The sequence below is a fragment of the Hylobates moloch genome, unplaced genomic scaffold (genome assembly GCF_009828535.3).
Source record: "Hylobates moloch isolate HMO894 unplaced genomic scaffold, HMol_V3 SCAFFOLD_17, whole genome shotgun sequence".
Taxonomy (NCBI): Eukaryota; Metazoa; Chordata; class Mammalia; order Primates; family Hylobatidae; genus Hylobates; species Hylobates moloch.
In genome coordinates, this window is record NW_026652292.1 from 78,126,401 (window position 1) to 78,150,668 (window position 24,268).

General features: G+C 55.3%; 2 protein-coding genes across 2 annotated transcripts in view; one reads left to right on the forward strand and one right to left on the reverse strand.

Annotated features, from left to right (window-relative positions):
* Positions 1-8,606, reverse strand: part of PPP2R2C (protein phosphatase 2 regulatory subunit Bgamma) — a 244,447-nt gene extending 235,841 nt beyond the window's left edge. Inside the window, exon 1 of the mRNA XM_032135887.2 lies at positions 8,547-8,606. The gene's annotated coding sequence lies outside the window, so the exon portion shown is untranslated. The remainder of the gene's footprint in view (positions 1-8,546) is intronic.
* An 11,771-nt stretch (positions 8,607-20,377) lies between these two features.
* Positions 20,378-24,268, forward strand: part of MAN2B2 (mannosidase alpha class 2B member 2) — a 50,999-nt gene continuing 47,108 nt past the window's right edge. Inside the window, exons 1-3 of the mRNA XM_032135905.2 lie at positions 20,378-20,540; positions 21,770-21,916; positions 23,609-23,714. Of these exons, the coding sequence (XP_031991796.1) occupies positions 20,403-20,540; positions 21,770-21,916; positions 23,609-23,714 (391 nt within the window). The 5' untranslated portion in view covers positions 20,378-20,402. The remainder of the gene's footprint in view (positions 20,541-21,769; positions 21,917-23,608; positions 23,715-24,268) is intronic.

A 24,268-nucleotide genomic window follows, 5' to 3' on the forward strand; every position in this document is an offset into this window, starting at 1 on the left:
CTGTGCTTCAAGGACGGCGCCTTCTCACTGTGTCCTCACATGGTAGAAGTCTGCCTCGGGCCTCTTTTATAAGGGCTCCACCCTCTTGACCTCTTGACCTAATCACCTCCCACAGCCCCACCCTCAATACTCTGTTGGTGGTTAGATTTTAGCACAGGAATACTGGAGAGATGGGAACATTCAGACCACTGGACAGCCCCAACACACTCACACAGTGGCCATGTCTGGGGCTGTCCTGTGCAGTCATTCATAACACACCCTTTCATTCTCTAAGGTACCCCAGTTTGGATGATAAATTATTTGACACCCTAGTGATTATAAGCCAGTGAAGGGCTCCTCCTAACTCCATCCACTGGTCCTCAAACCTGTGCATGTGGCTGTGCAGGTGACAGTCACAAAACAGCCACTGATCTAAGGCATACAGGACAAGGCCCCACCTGCTGCGTGCTGTCTGGAGGCTGGTGTGGTAGCCAGGCCTGCAGCTGCAGGCCCTTCTCCCTGCTTCTTGGTGATGAGAGTGAACCCCACGGGTGAGGGCCCTTTGCCGCAGCTCTGCACCACCGCAGGAATCCTTTGAATGATGTGATGCTTGTGGGCGACGGTGACTGTGAATCAGGAATTCCACAATGACACTGCTGACAGAAGCGGGTGGGAAGGCGATTCTGTATCTGGCTTATGCATCCGCCCCCCCGAGAACAAGGGAACCAACCTGCCCCCGGGTGCTTGCTGGTCTCCTCGGGTAATGCTGCCACACCCAAAGTCACTGCTGTCCCCTGATGTTGGAGACTGGGACCTCAGCTGTGGCAGTGGCCAGCTCAGCCCTGGAGAGTTGAAGGCCATATTTTCTGCCTGTGTGTTTCCCCATCTCTGCCATATTTTGGGTGTGAGCCCAAGAGCGAGCCCTGGGGTGGCTGGAAAGAGTCTGCCTGGCACCCACAGGCAGGCTAGCGTGTCTATCCTGTGACCGAGAGCCTCATGCATGAAGGATGCCTCTGGGGAGCATCCGCATGGGGCACGTGGGGGTTTGTTTCATGTGTCAACTTGACGGGGCCGCGGGATGCCCAGATATCATGCTAAACATCATTTCCAGGTGTGTCTGTGAGGGTGTTTCCAGTAGAGTTGAGCATTTGAATCAGTAGACTAAGTAATCCCCAGTGTGGATGGGCCTCCCCCAGTTTGTTCAGGGCCTGAATGGAACAAAAAGGCAGGAGAAGGGAGAATTCACTCTCTCTGCCTGACTGCTGGAGCTGGGACATCAGTCTTCTCCTGCCCTGGGATTGGCACTCACACCATCGCAACATCAGCCTTCCTGGTTCTCAAACCTTCAGACTAGAACAACTAGTTCTCCAGCTTCCAGATGGAGCTTAGGGGACTTCTCAGCTCCATAACTGTGTGAGCCAATTCCGTGTGTGTGCACACACGTGCAGTGATCCTATTGGCCCCTGTTTCTCTGAAGAACTCTGACTACTACAGGGCACAAATACCTCATGCTCTGCAGTCATTTGAGAGGCCCATCCACACACCTCTTCCCCAGGCCGCCTTGTCATCATCCTCCAACCTTGTTCTTTCCCAAGCCCTGCCCAGCTTGCCAGCCCATGCACTAGTGTAGATCCCTACTCCAAGCTGTGGTTCCTCCCCAGCAGCATGAGCAACCAGATTCTCCCCCTGAAGTTTTGCCTCCTGGGAGAATCTGCAAGCATCTTTCGGGGTGCCCCTGAGTTGGTTATTATCACAGAAGGATGCAGCCACTGCACCTTCCTCCAAAGGAGGGAGAGGGGAAGGAGGCGGCACCCCTACCTCTCTCTCCACCTGCCCTCCCAGCTCCTGGCAATGCCTCCTGTGGGCAAAACCCACCCAAAGACTCCTCAGCAGAGATCCAGGTGGTAAGTTTGACAGGATCAGGTTCTAGACACAGACCAGGGCAGAAAGAAGCTGGGGCTGGAAAGGAACAAGGGGTACAAGCCTCCTTAGAAGATACCGAGGAGGATTCAAGGTACCAGCCTTCAAGGAGGTCATTGTTAACTACACTGTACTTGCTAATAGGTTCCTTTCCTGAGAAAGAGTAGAAATAGTCACTTTAAATTCACTTTATTGCAGTCCTGCAGCACTGACATTAGAATCTGGAAAGAATATTTGAACCACTCATTGGTGTTATCCAAACATACCTGATGCATTATACAACAACCTCTACAACAACAGGAACTATAAGCCAGGCTCTGAGAACACAGATGAGTTCTTACAGATCTTATAGTCAGGAGATGCTGGGTGCAAGGTCAGCAAAAAAAAAGAAGAAGAAGAAAAAAGAAAAGAAAAAGAAAGATGATTACATTGGACCCGGAGTACTGTGATGGAGACTCCCTGGGTGGGACGTATTTAGTTGGGAGGCAAGGAAGGTCTCTGGAGAGAGGACATGGAAGCTGCGACCTAAAGGATGAGTTAGAGTGAGTGCTGGGTTAGCACCAGGAGCGGGGGGAATAGCAGGGGCAAAGGGCCCTGGACAGGAGAGAGCCCAGGATGTACCACGGTCAGGAAAATGGCTGCTGTGTAGTGAGCGCTGTGGAGATGGGCACAGCAGGGGTCAGCATGGTTATTTTAGGGAGTTGACAGGGGAGTCTGGATTAGGAGGCTCTCAAGTAGTCCAGAAGAGGAGACAATGGCTTGACCTGGGGTAGTAGAGATGAAGAAGGAGAGGAGACAGATCTGAGGGTGGGCTACTGCAGAATATTCCCCACCTGGGCACTGGAGACCCAGATGACACGGGCGGGCACAATGGACGCTGGCCTGGAGTGAAGTGCATCCCACAGGCCCTGGTTCTGCTCTCACCTGCTGTGTGACTCCAGGCAAACCCTCCCCAGCCCCACCCCTGACCTCTCCTCCTCCCCTGTGGACAGGAAGGCAGGAGGACGGAGGTGGCCAGGTGCCTCTGAGCAGCCTCAGCACCCATCCTCTTAAAGGTGCCCAAGCCCAGCAGGACAGCCCCAGGTGGTGAGAATTGGGGCAGTGACTTCTCCCAACCTCACCACATGTCACAGCATCACCTGCAAAGAGGCTGTGATGTTCGCATCTCATCACCGAGTGAGCACCTGATACACCTAACAGGCCCTGCCTGTGCCAAGCGTGCAGCAAGTTCTCCATAAATGCCAGCTAAGGGGATTAACACTACTCTCAGCTACCATCTGTGACCTGGGGTGCTGGTGGGGCTATCACTTAAGGGGCCCCATCCCCTTGCTTGGGAGAGCCCATCCACGGGGACAGGGAAATTGTGCCTGCAGTGGGAAGGCCATCCATGCAATGTCAAGGAGAAGCCTTTCTCAGGGCTTACAAAGAGCCCTCTTCTCTACTCCTGGGACCTGCAGGTTTGTGAGCCTTTACCTGCCACCTTTGCCTGCCTCCTAGCAAGGAGAAGGCCACCTGTGCTCAGCCTCCTAAAATATCAGGGCATCCCCTGAGCTTCCCAATACTCAGCCTGATCAACTCTGTGCTTGGGTCAAACTAGGTTGGATTTCAGATTCTTGCCGCAGAAAGATTCTTTGGCAGACAGGAACCACACAATGGAAGAGGCTCTGATGGACACCATCCTCTCACCCGGAGTGCCAGCAAAGAGTGCAACAGTGTCCCCACCATGAAGCCACACCCCACTCAACATGGAGCCCTGCACCAGGCCAAGCCTGGAATGAAGACCTGGGCAACCGGTCCACTCTAGACCAGGAAAGAAGGATTTCCACAGTGTCTCCCTGCCTGGCCTCCCATCTAAAGATGCCCCACCCAGTGAGTCTCCATCGCAGCCCAAAAAGCCCAGCGTCATCTTTTTTTCTGACCTTGCACACTCACAGGTGCCCATCCTGGGAATTCACCACCCAGCCCTGCGGCTCTGATGGGACGCCAGCCTCCAGTCAGGAGTGCACAGGAAAGAGAGCAACAGTGGCTCCCAGCTCTGTGGCTCTGCAATGCCAGGGGAACACTGCGCTGAGACGGGGGCTCTGATGAGCAGGCAGCCCTGACAATAGCAGTTTTCTGAGAAGGAATCACAGAACAGAACCTAAATTTAGACACTGGGAGAGCAGCTCGTGGTCCAGCCAAGGCAGGAAGAACTAGGTTCAGATCCACCACTCACTGCTAAGCAGCCTGGAGCACATGACTTGCACCTCAGTGTGCCCCTCTGTAAAATGGGGGCAGTGGGCGCGTCCACACCCTCACAGGTTGACGTGAGGATAAGTGAGATAGAGGGTACAGTGCATAGTGCTAGTGCAGTGCCAAGCTCACAGAAGTGCCCAATAAATGGCAGTTCTGAAAACATACATACACACACACACACACACACACACACACACACACACACACAGACACACACACACAGAACAGCGGCAAAGAGATTAAACTTCACCCAGGGCTGCAAATTTGCAACATGCAGCGTCTGTGACCACTGTGCCAACTACACTCCCAACACCTTAGCCCCATTCTTGCCCCATGCATAACTTCCTTGGAAATCCCCCCTGCTATGGACTGGATGCCTGTGTCCCCTACGTTGAAATCCTAACTCCCAATGTGAGATATGAGGAGCTGGGCCCTGGGGAAACAAATAGGAGAAAATTAGTGCCCTTTTAAAATAGATTCAAGGGAGCTCATTTGCCCCTTCCACCCTGTGAGGCTACTGCAAGAAGGCACCATCCATGAACCAGAACGCAGGCCCTCACCAGACACTGAATCGCCACGCCTCGATCTTGGACTTCCAGCCTCCAGAACGGTGAGAAATAAACCTGTGTTGTTCATAAACTGCCCAGGCTATATGGTGTTTTGTTATGGCAGCCCCAACAGACTAAGACAGCTCCCCTTCCCGAACTGTGTTCCATGTGCTAATCAGATTTCAGGCCATTTCATCCATTCACTCCTCAAACCTGTGGTGTGTGACCCCAAGGGGCAAGTCAAACCCTGGGGATTCCACGTTGAAATTGACATGTCCCTTAAGGTGTTGGGGGAACCACAGGGGAAGCCCACCAAGGAAGAGGCATCCTGGGGCCCTTGAAGGCTGAGGCGTTAGCCAGGCAAGGCAGGGGCAAGGGTGCCCCAGGGCAGGGGCAGGGGCAGGGGTGCCCCAGGACAGGGAGCAGCCCCGTGCAAGACCCAGAGCCTCATGGGAACACTCCTGGAGGAGGGCAAGCAGGGGACAGTGCACAGCCCCCCAGGCCCAGCCCACCCAGGCTCTTGGCTACCAGACTATGGGCTGGAACTTCTACATTTTTCTGGAAGCAACTCCAAGCCAGGGGCGTTTCCATACCGGCAAATGAAAAAAATAAGATTTGTTTTTTTTCTGACAGCAGCAGTGAGCTCCAGGCCCTTGTTGAGAGGTGGTGGGGTAGAGTGACGAGGACAAGCCTTGGGGCAGGACTGAAAGGCTCTCCGCCACTAATAGCTGTGGGACCTCAGACAAATCGCTTAATCTCTCTGTGCCTCAGTAAAACGGAGCCAACAAGAGCGCCTATTTCAGTGGGTTGTGGTCAGAAGGAAAGCGGCTCATACCTAGGAAGCACCGGAAGCGTCCCTGGATCCTACAAAGCACCTCTCAGTGTAGGCTGCTGTTACTGGAGCTCTGTGCCTAGCCACAGCCATGGGGTTGGAACTGGACCCACTTCACAAGTGTGTGACCCATGCAGCCACACAGGCCTCATGCTTGGAAGGGGCTCATGCTTGGGGTTTAAGGCTCTGCAGAGTCATAAAATTCCTGATAGCTGTATGTTTGAATGTGTGTTTCCTAAGCGATGTCTGATGGAACAGCAGAGCCTGTGCTGTGGGCATGGAGCGTGTGCTCCTGCCTCCTGCCGCCTCCCCAACCCGGGTTCTCAGCTGCCTGCTCCCCTGGCCTCTGGCACCCTGGAGCCCACCCTTCCTCCTCTTTGTGCCTGGTCTCAGTGTCACTGCTGCCCTCCTCCCCTGGCAAGGGCCTGGGTCTAGGAGTGTATGCACCCCAGTGCATCCTGGGGTGGATCATGGCGGTGACCGCCCTTCCCTGGGCTGGCAGTGCCACTGTGTGTTCGGTGGGCAGTTCAGCGGGAACATCAGGTACCAATTGTGTCTCAACCCCGAGGCTGCAATGCCCTCTGGGTTACCTGTCTGCCATGGGTTGGGGCATCGGCCTGTGGACCTGTGGGAAGGGGAGATGCCTGACTCAACACTCAACTTCCCTGTCCCTGGCCAGAAGACAGGTGTCTTGCAAGAGTCTGCACTCACCCTGCAAGCATCCCCATGCCCAAAGGAACACGATGTTACACAGGAAATAAAACCACCATGACAGGTGGAGAGAGAGTGCAGAAGAAAGTGAATACTTTTAACCACACTTTCCCCTACTTTTTGAACACAGGGCCCTGCATTTTCATTTGCACTGAGCCCCACAAATTATGTAGCTGGTCCTGGGTGGGAAGGAGGCAGGGGGAGGGGGAGGGGAGGACTTGCACCTTTTACTCCAACTATTTCCATATTGTTTCATGTTTTTCCAAGATGCATGTGATCATGCATTCATTTTGCAATTTTTTTATTCCAAAAAGAGTTTAATGGCTACACACGCAGAGACACAAACACACACACACACACACACACACCTATATAGACATAGAGATACACAGACATACACAGACATACTTGGATACACACACAGATACACACACAGATACACAAAAACACCCACAGATACATACATGGACACATACACACACTGGCGTTTAGAACCCAGGGACTGCCTCCCAGCCCAAAGATCTTCCGTGACCCATTGCCAGCCACAAGCAGGCTCTAGGGAGTCCTACGAGAGCTGGAGAAGGTTCTGCATCGAGCCTGCCTACCCCTTTTCTCAAAAGCAGAGAAAGGCCATGTGGCATTCACTCACTCATGCACTCACTAATCGACAGTCAACAATTCCATACTGAGAAGCTGCGATTTGCTGAGCACAGTCAGTGTCCTGCAGACATGACCGGATGTAGTCCCTGCCCTCAAGGGGTGAGGGTATTCCCCCGGGGTGAGGACACCTGGGACAGAGAAGGCATCCCAGGTGGGCGGAAACCCGCTCCACAGCAGGGAGGTGGGAAACAGACACATTCAGGGGCCTGGAGGGAGCTGAGCATAAGCAGGCGGCCAGGGCGTGGTCAGAGCCTGGGGGACAATGAGACTGAGGAGGCAGCTGCAGCAGATTGTGGGGCACTGAGAGCTGACAGAGGAGCTCACCTGTGGGCAGCGGGCCCCACTCCCTGCCACAGCCCGTCCCCTCCATTTTGCTGACAGTGTCCCTGTGATGTCTTCCCGTGACAGTGTGATCACAGGCCAAGGAGGGCTCGCCCTGAAGAAGCACAGCCTCGGGAGCTCTGCCACTGGCAGCTGTGTGGCCTCGGGCAAGTTACTTAACTTCTCTGCACCTCAGTTTCCTTATCCTATAATGGGGATAATGTGGCGAGGATTCAACGGAGTCGGCGGGGATGGGGGGGGGATATTTGAAAGCTCTTGGAACAGTGTGTTTGTTATATAAAGTGACAGAGGCCAGCACCCTGCCCGGGTCCACCAGCCCTCTGTACCTTCCATCACCCACCTCACTGGGCCGCTGAAGGGGGGAGGGAAGAAAGCAAAAACAGATTCCTGGGCCCTCACCAGTACCCCCCATAGGCCTCTTCTTTTATCTCTGCCACAACCTTGCCCGCTGGGCAACGTCATCCCCATTTCACAGAAGAGAAACTGAGGCCCTGAGAGAATAAGCCACTTGCTGAAGGCCACCCGGCCGGTCAGGGTGAAGCTAGGATTCAATCCAGGCGGGGCAGCGTCTGGGGCCACAGAGTGTGTGGTCCCTGTCCCTGGGACCCTCCGCATAAAAGCCAACCCGGGTCACTTCCCAGGGTGCGAGAGCAGCTGTCCATCCCACCAACGCTTTTCGGGCTCTGGGCGCGCCACTGTCATGGACTGTCCCTGCCAGCAAAAAAAAAAAAAAAAAAAGCTTCTCCGAACCAGAGCAGCAGCCGGGCCTGACTCAGCACCCACCGGCGCGGGCAGCGGGAGGAGCGCGTAGACGCTGCTGGATGGTACCCGCGGCCGGGACTGAACTCCGCCGCATTGGGTCTTACCCCGGACTCAGAGCCGGACCCCGCGCCCGCACCTTCAGCCGGGCAGCGAGCGGGGGGCTCCAGCGCGCGGGTTCTCGGCCGAGACGCTGTGGCTGACACCGGTGGAGCGATCTGCCCGGGCTCGCGCGGCGAGCAAGCGCTGGAGGCAGGGTTCCAAGCCGGTTCTGTCGGGTTCCCTCAAGACCCCGAGAGCACGGGCTCCGGAGGGACCCCGGCACTTCGGACCCTAGCAGAGCCAGCCCTGCCCCAGGACTGCCCCGGGGTCGGTGCCCGGGCTCTCTGAGTCCCGCTTCTGGCCCGCGAAGACGCGCCCTCTCCTCCAGTCGCGGGAGTCCCGCACCCGAGGGCCGCGTCCCCGGGCAGGGTGAGGTCCTGCGGGGCTGGGGGTGAGGCGGGGTGGGCGCGGGGCGGCTCCGGAGCGGCGGGGCCGGGCGCCCTGCAGCCCGCGCTTACCTTCGGAAACTTCGAGGTCGGCGGCCCCATTGAGCTGGCACAGGCACCAGGAGCCCTGGTCCGCGGCGGGCGCGGCGGGGGCGCGGTCAGCTGGCAAAACAGCAAGGGCGCGTGAGCGCGGGCCCGGGGCGGGGGGCGGGGGGCGGGGGCGCGCGGCGAGGCTAACCCGGCTGCTGGGCCATGGGCGGCTCCGCAGGCTGCGACCGCGACGGGCGTCCTCCGGGCGGCTGCGGGGGGCCGGGCGCGGCGGCCGCTCCTCCTCCGCCTCCTCCGGGCTCGGCTCCCTGCGCGGGCTGGCGGGCGGGGAGGCGCGCCCAGAAGGCTCCGCCCGGAGCGCGGGTGCGGGGCGCGGGGTGCGGCTGCGGGCGCCGAGGGTGGGCGCGGGGCGAGGATCGCGAGGCGCGGATCGCAGGGCGCGGATCCTGGGGCGCGGGGCCGGGCACCGGGTAAGAGGCGCGGGGTGCGAGCGCAGGGCGAGGTGTGGGTGCGGGCGCAGGGCGGGGTGTGGGTGCGGGCGCTGGGGCTGTAGCCACGGACCGAAGCGTCCCTTTCTGCCCCACCCACCGGTCCCGCGGCAGCCGCCTCTGCCAGCCGTCACCACGCGAGGGCCGCCTGCCTGACGGCGATGCCCATTTTACTGAGGAGAAACTGAGGCACGGAGAGGGAAAGGGACTCAGGCGGAGGAAGCGGCCTAGGCGGGGCTTCAGCTCCAGATTGCGATTCTGGTTTGAGCCCCTTTGCGTCCTGCCCTTCCCCAGACCCGCCCTGCTGGGAGCCGGGGTCGCTGCCCACCCCCGCCCCCCCACCGGGTGCGAAGGGGACAGCAATCAATGCCATGAGGAGGAACGGGAGCTTCACAGCCGCGCCCTCCGACCTTCCACGTGCAACAGACGAAGGAGGAAGAGCAATCTGCCACGCCGAGAGGAGGCGGCTGGACGTCCCGCGGGAAGGGCCAGGGCTAGAGAAGCCCATCCAAGGAGGGAGGAGAGAGCGTGCTCCCAGGGTGATCCTAAGGCATGAGGGGCCGCTGGCCCTCTTGGGGTCCCAGCTGCCTCACCCTAAGTGAGCACAGAACCCCATGATGCCAGTGTGCACAAAGTGGAAGCAGACAGCCACAGGGACACACGTTAATCCTCCCACTCCCCCCTCTCCTCCCCTCCCCTCCCAGGAAGGGAGAGAAGCGGGGATGGCTAAGGAGAGGCTCTCCAGGGAGCAGAAGAAGGAGAGCAGAGGGAAGGAAAGAGTGCTGCAGGCCCCAGGCCAAAGGTCAGGCCACCCCACCCCACCCCACCTTAGCCCAGTTCTAGGCCCGTGAGCTGCACCCTAGCCCATCTACACCTCACCTAGCAGGAGGGATCTGCCTTCTAAGCCTCTGACCCCCTCCCTCTTCCTTCTTGGCCTTGAAAATCCAACTTCTTCACCTCCTTCTCCAGGAAGGCCTCCAGGGTCCTCCCAGGAGCCCCAAAAGCCCCAGAGCAGCCTCTCCCCTGGGCAGTGCCTGTCTTCCAACACGAGGTCATCCTGCAGCAGCATCAGCCCCTATTCTCTCAGTTCCCAGCCCTCCGCCTGGCACAGCGTCAGGGCATGGTGGGGTTTCTTGATAAATACAGGTCCCACGGGCAGCCTTGCAGCCTGAGGTGGGGTGGACCTGACTCAGGTCCCAGGCAGTCACTTGGCATGACCTAGTTCCGTATTTACAACAACCCTATGAATAGGCATAAATATCCCCATGTTAAAGGTTAGAACCTGGAGGCTCTGGGTCAGGCTGCCAGGAGCCTGGCAGGATGCATCGTCCCTGCCCCAGGGTTAAGTGACTTGCTCACATGCGGGTGAGCTGTGGAGGTGGGATGAGCCCCTCAGCTGAGCTTTCTGCATGCACCAGGGCATAGCCCATTTCCTTGAGTGTGCAAGGGAGACAGGCACACAGGTAATAATACATTCATTTGTTCTTTCGACAAAAGGTAGACAGCCCCTCCTTTCTCCCAGGTGCCAAATCTGGTAGTGAACAAAACAAAGTCTCATGGAGTGTATGGTGTAGTAGCGGATGAGGAAGATGTTAACCAAATGCACACATTACTATTGAATTCTGTACAGCCATCAATGCTATGGAGAGGGGAGGTTCGTGGACGCTCTTTGGCTTTCTTTCTTTTTTTTTTTTCTTTTTTTGAGATGGAGTCTCGCTCTGTCGCCCAGGCTGGAGTGCAGTGGCTCAATCTCGTCTCACTGTAAGCTCCGCCTCCCGGGTTCACACCATTCTCCTGCCTCAGCCTCTCCGAGTAGCTGAGACTACAGGCGCCTGCCACCACGCCCGGCTAATTTTTTGTATTTTTAGTAGAGACACGGTTTCACCGTGGTCTCGATCTCCTGGCCTCGTGATCCGCCCGCCTCGGCCTCCCAAAGTGCTGGGATTACAAGCGTGAGCCACCGCGCCCAGCCTCTTTGGCTTTCTATGTGCAAGACACAAAGGAGGAATAGCAGTCCACCGCGCAGAGTGGAGGAAGTGCTTCCAGGCAGGAGGGTGAGCACGTGCAAAGGGCTTGACCGGAAGGGACTTGAAGGATCCAGCCATGCAAGGGTGGTGGCCAAAGGAAGCAAGCTCATTCTAGGCAGAAGAGACACACAGAGGAGGAAAGGGGGATGAGGATGGGGAGCCATGGGGCCTGGTTGCAGTTGCTGGAAGGAATGTAGTACAAGCATGTGGGAGGTACAGCCAACAAAGCAAGTTGGGGCTAAACCCTGAATTGTCTGCAATGCAGGCCGAGAATGAGGCTTCCTGAGAGTGACACTGGGTAGCCCTGGAAGGTTTGGGGGTAGGAGTATGCCAGGGTCCATGCTGCTGATCGGGAAGACCATTCGGCACTGGACGTAGTCCCAAGCGGTTTGCCCATTAAAGCAAGAGGAAGTCCCCCAGAACTGTCCCACTTGCTCAGGGGGATGAAGAGTGCGGATGTCTCAGGGTCCAGACTGAATGGGAGACGACACTGGTGGGCCCCTATCGCAAACTCTCACACCTGCAGAGGTCAGGCTGTGGCTCCTTGTGAGTCACCTGGGACAAGTCTGGTGAAGAAGGGCGAGGGCACACGCTACGCTTTGCAAGGGCAGCGATGGCTGCTTCGAGGAGCATCAGTGCCAGAGAACACTGGCATGATCTGAAAGAGTCCATGTTGCTGTATAGGCCCCTCTGGACCCTGCGTTTTCATGACAGAGCTTTGATTCAAATGAGAAGCATTTTGCAGAACATCTCATCAGAGTGGGGCCTGGGGGGGGGGGGATACACATTTGGCATCAGCTTTTTTCTGACAACAATTTGCTACTAGTAACCAAAGTAACAGAACCCAAAACCTAAAATAGCCTCTTCGGGCTGGGCACGCCAGAGCCTGTTCTTAGAAAGAAATGTTTCTAGGCTGTAGTCTGTCCCTGCAGTGAAATGCCACCCCCCATGAAGTGAAGCTGAACTTTCATCTGAGATTGTCACAGAAGCTGCCCAGACACTTCCCCCAACCCAGGAGACTCCCCCCACTTCACTGCAGTGAGGAATCCCCTCCCCCAACCCCAGCCACAGAAGGGTGTGTCCCCAAGGCCAGGATGGACACTCTCTCAGTGCTGGTACAGCTCAGAAAACAGTTGAGGAGGAAAAAGAAACCAACTCAGACCAGCCGTTAGAAGAGACCAAGGGGAAATGAAATAAACGCTTTGTATCAACATGGGGCTGTGCACATTGTACCCAGACCACATCATCATCCCTGACTCCCCACGGCTCAAACAGCACATCAAATTCATCAGCAGGTTCGGTCAGCTCTTCCTGCAAAACACAGTCAAGCCCAACCATGTGTCACCATCCCCACTGCTATTCCCAGGTCCCAGCCACCGTCATGTCTCACCTGGACTATTGCACACACCTCCGACTTGGTCTCCCCACTTCTGCCCCGGCCGGGGCTCGTGTGTTCTCCACCCAGCAACACAGCAGTCAGAGGGATCCTCTTACAACATAAGTCAGATCACCTCACTCTTTGCTCAAAATCCTGCAATGGCTCCCATCTCCTTCGGAGTAAATGCCAAAGTCCCACAAAGCCCCATATCTGCCCACGGCCCCCCACTCTAGAACCTTCCCTCCTGTTGTTCTTCCCTGGTTCCCTCCATTCCAGCTACAGGGACCTCCTTGCTGGCTCCTGAGCTTACTAGGCATGGTGCTGCCTCAGGGCCTTTGCACTTGCAGTGACTGCTGCCCAGTAAGTTTGGTAAGCTTGGTCCCCAGACATCCACACCGCCCTCTTCCACACCTCCTGCTCAGATGTCACTTTCTCAATGCGGCTTTTGCTATTTAAAACTGCACCCCTTTAAATTGTACCCAATTTAAAACTGTACCCCCTACCCTACCCTCCTGATGGAGTTTGGATATTTGCCCCCCGCCAAATCTCATGTTGAAATGTGATCCCCTTTGGGTGTCATGGCTCACGCCTGTAATTCCAGCATTTTGGGAGACCGAGGCAGGTAGATCACCTGAGGTTAGGAGTTCAAGACCAGCCTGGCCAACAGGGTGAAACTCCATCTCTACTAAAAATGCAAAAATTAGCTGGGCGTGGTGGCAGGCATCTGTGATCCCAGCTACTCAGGAGGCTGAGGCAGGAGGATTGCTTGAACTCGGGAGGTGGAGGTTGCAGTGAGCCGAGATTGCGCCACTGCGCTCCAGGCTGGGAGACAAGAGCAAAAACTCTGTCTCAAAAAAAAAAAAAAAAAAAAAAAAAAAAAAAAAGCAAGAACCAGTCCAGGGCTTAGTTATGAAGAGGGGTGCTGCAGACTAGGCCAGGTCCCCAATCTTGTCAGGTCTGCAATGCCAAGCTTCCAGACCTGATCACAAAGGAGTGGGACTCCAAGAAGAGCGCGATGGGATGTCTGGGTGAATGCACAGTCTCCAATTGTGGTTCCCCAGATTTACCTGGACCCCCTGGGCCTGCAGAAGTGCCCAAGTCCTCCCTCAGAGGATAACAGGCTCTCATTGCCTAAAGATGACACCGCAGCCTTCAAAGTGGAAGACCAAACATCCTGCCCTCAGAATCCACCTACAACTTGTGCCGGCCACCAGATTCATCACTGGGGTTAAGTCACAACCACACCCACCTGGGGACATGCTGGGCCAGCCAGGGAGGACAAGACTACACCCCAAAGGAGCTATGGACCCAGCCAGCATGGAGCAGTGGGGGTGGGACAGTGCTCTTGGGACCGGATCAAGTGCAGGAAGAGCTCGTGAAATGGGGGACTTCTCCCGTTGTTTTGGACTCAATTATATCCCCCAAAAAATTCATAGGTGGAAGCTCTAACCTCCAGTATGACTGTATTTGGAGATAGGGCCTATAAGGAGGTGATTAAGGTGAAATGAGGCCATCAGGGTAAGACCCTAACCTGATAAGGCTGGTATCCTTAGAAAAGGAGGAAAAGGCACCAGATCTCATTCTCTCTCTCTCTCTCTCTCTCTCTCTTCCCCCTCCCTCTTCCTCCCCTCCCCTCTCCTCCTGCCTTACATGCACAGAGGAAAGGCTATGTGAGGACACAGAGAGAAGACAGCCATCTACAAGCCAAGGAGCGAGCTCTCTCCAGAAACCAATCCTGCTGGTACCTTGATCTTGGACTTCCAGCCTCCAGAACCAGGAGAAAATAAATGTCTGCTGTTTGAGCCGCTCAGTCTGTGGCTTCTTCTTATGGCAACCCGAGATGACTAAGACACCAGTCATGCCGGATTTAACAGCAGGAGACAGTGCTAATGCACTGCTGAAGTGGCTCTTGAAACTTGGAGAAAGATGGCAGATGACAGAAGAAGGGATCAAAAGACAGAGAAGTGGGCATGGACCGGAGCAGGCAGAAAACCCACCAGGTGACAGCGTTCCACAAGACACCACCGAGGGCGTCCCACTGACCCAGCACCAGCTTCACCAGGTAGCTCAGGGGTGGGGCTGTCCACCATAGGCCAGGGTGGGTGGTGGGAGGTGCCGTTACAGAACCAGGCTTGCTGAGAGTGCTGGGAATAAGAGGATCCAGAAATAAGGGGCTGGGAGCCTGCACCAAACCACCGGAAGCAAGGTCAGTGCAATCACCTTAACAAGCATCAAGGCGGGAACGCAGTGAGGTCCACAGCGAGCCATGGAGATGCTTGATAGAAAACGGCACCTGGCTGGGTGTGGTGACTCATGCCTATAATTCCAGCACTTTGAAAGGCTGAGGCAGGTGGATCACCTGAGGTCAGGAGTTCAAGACCAACCTGGCCGACATGGTGAAACCCCGTCTCTACTAATAAAAAAAAAAAAAAAAATTAGCCGGGCCGTGGTGGCTGGCACCTGTAATCCCAGCTACTCAGGAGGCTGAGGCAGGAGAATTGCTTGAACACAGGAGGTGGAGGTTGCAGTGAGCCATGATCACGCCATTGCGCTCCAGCCTTGACAACAAGAGTAAAACTCTGAAAAAAAAGAAAGAAGAAAGAGAGAAAGAGAGGAAGGAAGGAAGGAAGGAAGGGAGACGGAAGGAGGGAAGGAGAAGGAAGGAAGGAAGGAAGGAAGGAAGGAAGGAAGGAAGGAGAGAGGAAGGAAGGAAGGAGAAAGAAAGAAAGAAAGAAAGAAAGAAAGAAAGAAAGAAAGAAAAGAAAGAAAGAAAGAAAGAAAGAAAGAAAGAAAGAAAGAAAGAAAGAAAGAAAGAAAGAAAGAAAGAAAGAAAGAAAGGAGATGGAAGGAAGGAAGGTAGGAAAGAGAGGAAGGAAGGAAGGAGAAAGAGAAAGAAAGAAAGAAAGAGAAAGAAAGAAAGAAAGAAGAAAGAAAGAGAAAGAAAGAAAGAAAGAAAAGAAGGAAGAAAGAAAGAGGCACCCTAGGGGCAAGATAGATGGATGACCGACACAGGTGAGACTTGGCCCATCCTCTCTGGACAAATCAAGGCAGACGGGGTTAGGAGGTTGAGGGTAGCCACCCAAAGAGAAATCCTGATCCCTTCCCCAGTGTCCAGACCTGAGCCAGTTTTCAAGTCCAAATCCCATCCACTGAAGGGAAAAGCGTGTTCCCAGGAAGAAAGACTCTGCAACAGCGTGTCAAAGGCCTATGGGAATCCCCTACTCCTTCCCCAACAGGACTGATGCTCATTGACTCAGGTAACCAGACACTAGGGAAAAATACCCCAATATTTCAAGAAATGTGGCTGAAAGCAGCAATAGACGTTTATGATCATCCCGGTGTCTGCAGGTGAAGAATCCAGGGTGGCTTCGCTGTGTGTTGCGCCTCGTGGGCCTCCCCGAGGTTGCAATCAGGATGTCCTCTGGAATGGCTGGGCCTGGGCTGGAGGGCCTGCTTCCAAGGCACTCACACCCGGGCTGGCAAGACAGTGCCGGCTGTTGGTGGGAGGCCTCCGTTCCTCCCTAGGTGGGCCTCTCCACAGATGGCTCGAGAGTCCTCATGACATAGTGGCCGGCTTGCTCCAGTGTTAGAGCCCCACACGAGGGTGTAACATTGCATGAGGCCAAGGGCTCCACTTCACAGCAAAAGAGGTGCAAGCGCAGGCACACTCATGGTGTCTAGTGGTCCTATTACATGCTGTACCACCCAGAGGCTGCTGGCTGATGGGGGAATGGAGTGGCCAGTTGAAGGCTTAGCCACAGAACCAGCTTGGAGGTGCCACCTGTGAAGTAAGGGCACCATCCTCCAGGGTGTATGTACACCCCAAGTCAATGACCAGTACACAGTGTCCCCAGTGGGTAAAATACCTGGGCCTAAGAACCAAAGAATGGAAGCAGGAATCGCCTAATTTAGCATCACTCTCAGTGACCTACTTGGAGAATTTGTGCTTCCTGTCCACACAACTGCGGAGTCTGCAGGTTCAGAGGTTCTGGTTTCCAAAGGGGAATGCTTCCACCAAGCAACACCAGTCACGCCAGGCTACTCATGTCAAGACACCAGTAGGCAGGGGAAGAGTCACCCATCGAGCAGGGGCAGTTGACCTGAACCATCAGAGGAGGTAGGGTTGCTGTCACGCAATGGAAGCAGAGAAGACTGTGTGCCACCCACATGGGTGTCCCTCAGGACTCTTTCACCTGATGTAGCCAGCAAATAGGCAAGTAAGCAGCTATGGCTCAAGAAGGGAATGGTCACCAGGGGCTCAGCCTTGTTGGTGAAGATCTGGGGCAACCCACCAGGTAAGCTATCTAGTCCAGCATGGGTCTAGTTGAGGGTGAAAAGGATCTGAATGAATAATCCAGGAGGGGGTTGTGAGTATCAGCTTCAAGCCTGAGACTAGCTGCAGCAAGAGCTCATGCAAGAGCCTTGAGGAAAGTACAAATGAAACCCTACACAGCTGTGATACAGTGGGCGGGAGAGAAAATGACATGAGGTCTCACATGTGGATGTAGTCAGATGGGGGGCTGCACCTGAAACAGCATGGTGATCTTGAGCTGCTCCGTGTGGTCTGTCCCATGTGGGCTGGTTGGGCTTCCTCACAGCATGGTGGCCTCAGGGTAGTTGGACTGCTGACAGGGCAACTCAGGCCTCCATGCATGAGTGCTCCAGTGAACATGGATGTCATGGAAGTCACACAGTACCACTTTCGCTACATTCTGTTTGTAACAAGTGTGTCACAAGCCCACCCATGGGCCAGGCACAGCGGCTCATGCATGTAATCCCAACACTTTGAGAGGATCCCTTGAGGCTAGGAGTTTGAGACCAGCCTGGGCAACATAGAGAGATCTTGTCCACAAAAAAAGAAAAGAAAAATTAGTTGGGCACGGTGGCATGCACCTATAATTTCAGCACTTTGCGAGGTGGTGGTGGGAGGACGCCGTGAGCCCAGGAGTTCAAGATCAGCCTGGGCAACATAACGAGATATTATATCTTTAAAAAAAAAAAAAAAAAGTTTTCATTAGCCAGGCATGATGGCACATACCTGTGGTCTCAGCTACTCAGGAAGCTGAAACACGGGGATCACCTGAGCCTAGGAGTTTGAGGCTGAAGTAAGTTAGGAGTCCACCACTGCACTCTGGCCTGGGCAACAGAGCAAGACTCTATCTCTAAAAAAAACAAAAATTAATAAAATAAAAAACAATAAATAAACAAGATTCAATGGGAGGAGATATAGACCCTATCTCCCAACGGGAAGAATGTCAAGATCATATTGTAAACCAAAAATACAATTATAAGCCCCAGCTGACAGAATGGACCCCCTTTTGGCCAAGGGGACCCCAGAGAAATCCAAAAAACTAGTTCAGGCCATCACGGGAAGTGGGAGGTCACACACGCTTCATTATAGCCTGCTCCCTTTAAGTTTTGGCACAGCTGACCAGCATTAACATTAACATAGAGCTCCTCCTAAGACTGACAGAACACTCTTTGTAGCAATCAGATACCTGACTCTAACGTGACTCCGGTATAGCAACACATGACACAGAGCAGGCCCTGAAGGAAACTAAAGTATTTTACCCCAAAATAAATTTTCTTTGACATATTTTGAAATGGCCTTGCAAAGTCATCTCTTGTGGGGGAAACTTGCATTCTGTAGAGAATCTCCTTCCTTACTAGCTCTTTTCCAGAGAGTCTGATAGCTTTTAAGGTCCCCAGAGACATGCACATCTATTCTCTCTGAAGCCTGCTAACTGGAGGCTTCATCTAGGTAACAAGAACCTTAGCTTCCACATCCCCATTGTCTTAACTCAAGCATTTCTTTCTGCCGACTCCGACTCTTCAGGTAAAGCTTAACTCTTTTAACCGACTGCGAATCAGGAAATCTTTGAATCCTCCTCTGACCTGGAAGCACCAACCACCCACTTCAAGGTGTCCCACCTTTCTGGGCCAAACCAATGTATACTTTACACATACTGATTCATGTATTTGCCTGTAACTTCTGTCCCCATAAAATGTATAAAGCTATGGCCCAACCACCTTGGGCACCTGTTCTCAGGACCTCCTGAGGCTGCGTCACAGGCCATGGCCACTCATATTTGGCTTAGAATAAACCTTTTGAGATATTTTACAGAGTGTGGTTTTTCTCATCAACCAAATTCTACAAAGAGCCTGGGGGGTGGGTACTGTTGTGGAGCCCATCTTTGGCAGATACAGTCTGCCAAAGATTGTGACACTGCCTTATCGATAAACTCAGTGGCTTAACACAATTGAAGCTTATTTCTCCCTCTTGTCACAGCTCTTTGGGTTCCTCATGGTTCCATGTGGTTCTTCAGAGCCTCCATTGGTGGCTCTGTCCTCCCTGAGTTCCTCGGAGTGCCCTCCGCTGGGGCAGTGGGTGAGGAAGAGAGCAGGGCTCACCTACAGGAGGTTGTTAGGGGCCAGCCTGGAAGAGGAGCACAGTGCCCGCCCCCACCCATCCCATTGGCTAGCACTTAGCGACGTGGCCTCACCCGGATGCAGAGGCTGGAGAATGGAGTCCAGCTGTGAGCCTGGCCGGCCATGGGGACATGTGTTAGTGAGTACTGTCCACCTCAGACTCAGAGCATCTGACCTGAGGCTGTGGGGATGCAGGGGTCCCCAGGGGGTGGACAGGACAGAAGGAGGAGGCAGACCTGCTTGGAGAACTAGTTCTCAGTTTCCGTTTGTTACATACTGGGCAAGAGGACCAGCACTTTTGCTCAGAGCTGCAGCTCTGGCTCCGCTAGGAAATGCCAGGCAGGGGCACAGCCATGTGATTCTCAGACAGTAAACCCCAAGCCACAGACCTTTGCTTTCTGGGGCAGGGAGTAGTGGACAGGGCTGACTCCAGGCAACAGTCCCCAACAGGCTGCATCAATGTGACCGCACCTCCCCTGAGTGCAGGCAAGGGGTGCTGTGCTCACGCTCTCAGCCTGGGTGCATCCTCACTTTGTTCACAGCTCCTCTATCGGACCCCTTTCACTGAGGCTCAGCGAGGTTACCTATGTCGCCCCAGGTCACCATCCAGTAACCCAGAAAGCTTCTCTTGGCTCCTCCACTAACTGCGTGATCTCGGACAAGTCAGTTACTATCTCTGAAAGCCAGTTCTCCTCCTTAAAATGGAGACAGTTGAGCCAGGCATGGTGGTTTATGCCTGTAATCCCAGCACTTTGAGAGGCGGAGGCAGGAGGATCGCTTGAGCTCAGGAGTTTGGGATCAGCCTGGGCAACATAGTGAGGCCTCCATCTCTACAAATTTTTTTAATTAGCTGGGCGTGGCAGTGCACCCCTATGGTCCCAGCTACTCAGGAGGCTTAGATGGGAGGATCACTTGGGCCCAGGAGGTCAAGGCTGCAGTGAGCCCTGATCGCACCACTGCACTCCGGCCTGGGAGACAGAGTGAGATCCCGTCCAAAAAAAAAAAAAGGAGACAGTCCCATAACAAGCCCCCATGGCGCCGCCCAGATGGGGTTTCGACGCGAGGGAGAGGCGGGAAAGGGTTGTCAGGGAAGGTTCCTGGTGGCAGAGCTCACAGGGTCCGTGCTGAGCTGAATTTTGTACAGCAGCCTCAGAGTCCCGGAGCGGAGTCCAAAGGGTGGGATGCAGGTATTGCGAAGAAGCACACGCTCCGAGAGGCACCACCAGAGCGCGGGCTTTGGGCGAGGAGGGGTCTCCTCTGGTTGGGGGAGATCTGGCAGGCTTGGGGGAGATGGGGCTGAAAGGATGGACAGGGAGGGAAGGCCAGAAAGCTGGAGACGGGGATGGAGAGCTAAACCGCAAAGAGCAGGCGCCCTGCCCCGCCGCGGGCCCCGCGCCTCCAGCTCCCCCTTCCCGAGCTTCTGGAGGTGGGCGTCCAGCCAGCAACCAATGGGCCCCGCCCCCGCCCTTAGCCAATGGGCCGCGTCCCCGCCCGCGCGGCCGCCCCGCCCCTCGCGGACGCGGAAGTGGGCCTGGCACCTTCCCGGCCCGCCGCAGGGATGGGGCAGCTGTGCTGGCTGCCGCTGCTGGCACCGCTGCTGTTGCTGCGACCGCCGGGGGTCCAGTCCGCCGGCCCCATCCGGGCCTTCGTGGTGCCCCACAGCCACATGGACGTGGGCTGGGTCTACACTGTGCAGGTAGGTGCTGACGACGTCCCGCGCGCCCCTGAGGCCGCAGCTTCCCTCTCCCCGCGGGATCCGAGTGTGGGTTTGCGTCCCGGGGCCCGGTGCCGGCGCAGAAGGAGGCTCAGTGGGTTCAGGACCCCACGCTGCTATTGACTGGTTGCGTCGCTAACTTCGGGCCAGTCACTTCCTGCCTCTGAACCCCCATTTTCCCTTCTGGAGGGTGGTGCAAATTGGAGGGGCCCCTGCATTCCCGGTTGGGGAAGGGCTTGGGGGTTGACGGCGGTAACCCATTTTCCAGGGAAGCCTGGAGCAGGAGAGGGTGGGCCTGGCTTCAGAGCAGGTGGATGTCAGGTGCCCCCTGGGAAGGGGCTGGGCTGGTCCCCTGCGGGGCTGAACATTGGAGGCCAGCTCTGCGTCCTCCGCCCCCCAGGACAGGAGTGAAGGTGGACCTGTGGTCACCTCCTGGTTCTGCTCAGGACCTTGGGTGAGGGGCTTTGGTCCCTGAGCCTCAGTTTCCCCATCTGTAAAGGGTAGGGGAAGCATGCCCACAACAGCCAGTTTCCAGAGGAGAAAACCAAGGCCCAGAGAGGGTTGCTACCTTGCCCAAGGTCGCTTGGGAATAACCCCCATGCCTCCTGACTCCCTGCTCGGTGCTCCTTCCATTCATTTAAGCACTCTGTGGGCACCCTGTGTGCAGGGCCCTGGGGACTTGGATGGGAACACACTACAGCTGTGGTCCTTGAAGCTCCCAGCCTTGGGGAGGCAGATGCCTAGATGCCAGGGACAGCCTGGGGAGCTCCTCCTCTCAGCACCAGCTTTCATCATTTCAGCCCCAGCAGGCCCCTTTGGGGTCACTGGACCACACCCCCACTGGGGCCTAAGACTTTCCTGTGCTGCCCCTCAATGGCACACTCAGGGCCCAGCCCCCACAATTGCACGCTCAAGGCCCAGCTTGCTCACCCCTCTGGGAAGCTGTCCCTGACCCCTGGGCTGGGAGGGCACGTGTCTCTGCCCATGCAGGGTGTCTGTTTCCCCGTCCCTCTCCCCCAGGAGAGCACGATCTCTTCCAGTGGGGAGAGCCTGGTATGGAGCCGGTGCCTAATAGCTGTGTGGGGGGTGAGCAGCAGGGAAGGAAGGGCAGAGCCCCCAACCCCATGCAGACGCACCCGGCGAATGGCAGGGACCCCAGGGTCACTTGGTCTTGTTGGACCAGGGCTGGCATGATGCTGTCCCCTCCCCAGGAAAGTATGCGGGCGTACGCCGCCAATGTCTACACCTCAGTGGTGGAAGAGCTGGCCCGCGGCCAGCAGCGCCGCTTCATCGCTGTGGAGCAGGAGTTTTTCCGGCTGTGGTGGGATGGCGTCGCCTCAGACCAGCAGAAACACCAGGTAACAAGGTCACCAGGTGACACAGCTGGCCCAGTGTCCTGGCAAAGACCCAGGTGGAAAACTCAATGGGGCAGTTCTAGCCAGGGCCAGGGCCAGGCTGGCGTAAACCACAGGGCCAAAACCCCACCAGGCTATTCACAGGCCTTGTTTAGATCAAGGTTTATGGTCAGTTCCATGCCCGGGAGAGATTGCTTTCAATTTAATCCTGAATTTCTGTCTATTCTTGAAAAAACTGCCAGCTCTGGCAACCCAGCTGGCACGGAAGTGCACTAAGTCAGCGGTGCCTCCTGACACCAGGCATCCCAGGTGTCCCCGAGCCCTCACCCTCTTCTCTCATTTGTGTTATCTGCCTGGCCCCTGGGCCCGGGGTCTGATGACCCTTGATGAGGGTGCGATAGTCCCTGTGGTTCGAGGGTAGGCAGCAGGTTGCTTCATACAGCATGGAGAGTCAGAGTCCCCACTGCACAGTAAGGCAGCCTGGGTCCCATCCTGTCCCCGCACCGGGGGACACAACTAGCCCCTGCGACCCGCAGATTCCACTTCTGTTAAGCGGGCGTGACCGCCCCACTGCAGAAGGGTCATGCCAAGAATGAAGCCCTGGCGTGAGCACGCAGGACGATACTCGGGGGTTCTTAGTTTCCTCCCCGGTAGCCACCCGCTTTCAGAACAGTTGCTGAACAAAAAGTTCAGAGACGCCAAGTGACTTGCTCAAGGGAGTGAAGTGGAGAAGGGAGAGCAGGGTGTCCACCAGGTCCCGCCAGAGTCACGGGAAGGAGCCGGACATCCAGTGGCCACTTGATGCTGCCAGATAGTGGGGTTGTTACCTCAAGTTAAAGAGACGTTCCAGGTTCAGAGAGGGCAGGCCACTGGCCTGCAGTCACACAGCTTGTAAGCGGCAGGTGGGATTCTGAGCCAGGCATGCCTGACTCGAGGCAGGCCTTTCCAAGGTATCCTGTGGGCATCCCATGCTTCTTCAGGTGGACCCCACCAAACCCAGTGGTCTGTCTCCTAGCCCTCAAAGAGAAGCATGGCCTGCATGGCCCAGTGAAGACCTGGGCAGGAAACTTGTGGCAGGGTTCCGTGAAAGCAGGAATTTTTGCCTGCTTCATTCACTGCTGAACCCCCAGTGCCTGAACAGTGCTGGTTGTGTAGTAAGTGCTCATTTAACATTTGTTGAGCGAATGATCTACAAATAGTGCACCTTAAGAAACAAACCAAAGGCACAGCCTATAAACAGCTGTGTGTACACATACTGAGGTGTGTAGCGTCAAGGGCATGCTGTTGCTGACTTGATTAGCAACAAAGTTGGAACAAAGGTGTTATGTGTGTAGAGAAGGGGATGTTAAGCAAATAGGTTAAAAATGATAGTGATGAGTGAACCTTGGGAAAGGATATGGGAGCTCTTTGTTCTATTCCTGAAACTTTTCTAAAGTTTAGAATTATTTAGTAAAATAAGATTTAAGAAAATCTTATATATACAAATATATATCTCAAATGCCACCTGAGGGCTGCATGATTTCTAGGTGGTGGGGACACAGTGTGGACCAGGACAGACAGTGCCCTGCTTTTGCAGAGTAAGCAAGGGTGGGGAGTTTTATACAGGGCGTGTGGCGCTGTAGGCGTGTCCCCCACAGACCCAGCCATGCTCAGGAGCTGTAACTGGCTTTTTTCTCTATGCCTGCCCATGTCAAGGTCCGCCAGCTCCTGGAGGAAGGACGCCTGGAATTTGTCATCGGAGGCCAGGTCATGCATGACGAGGCCGTGACGCACCTTGATGACCAGATCCTGCAGCTCACAGGTTTGGCCACCCTACCCTGCACCCAGGGTCCCTCAGGACCTCCAGTGGGGCTGGGACGTGGTATCAGAGCCCCCAGGTTCTGAGCTCTGTCTGCCCCTCTTAGTGGGCTGGGGGGACCTTAACCAGTGAAAACAGTGATTTGCTAGTGCCATATTCATGCCTCACCGAGGAAGTTGAACATAGGGGTTAAGAGCATGGATTCTGGAGTCAGACGGTCTCAGTATATCCTGTCTCTGCCAATTCCTTCCTTTGTGACCCTGGAAACGAATGTAACTTCAGTTTCCTCATAGATAAAATGAGTTTGATGGTAATACCTACCTCAAAGGGTTGTTGTGAGTATTAAATGGGATAATTCAAATAAAGCACTTTAGTAGGATGTGGGTTCCCTAGTAAATGCTCAATAAATGTTTGCTGCCTTCCATCACAATCACCACCTTCATCATGACTACCACTACCACCTTCAGCACCACAATGAGCATGGCTACCACCACCACCACCCTTCACCACCACCCTTCACCACCACGATGACCATCACTACCACCACCACCACCACC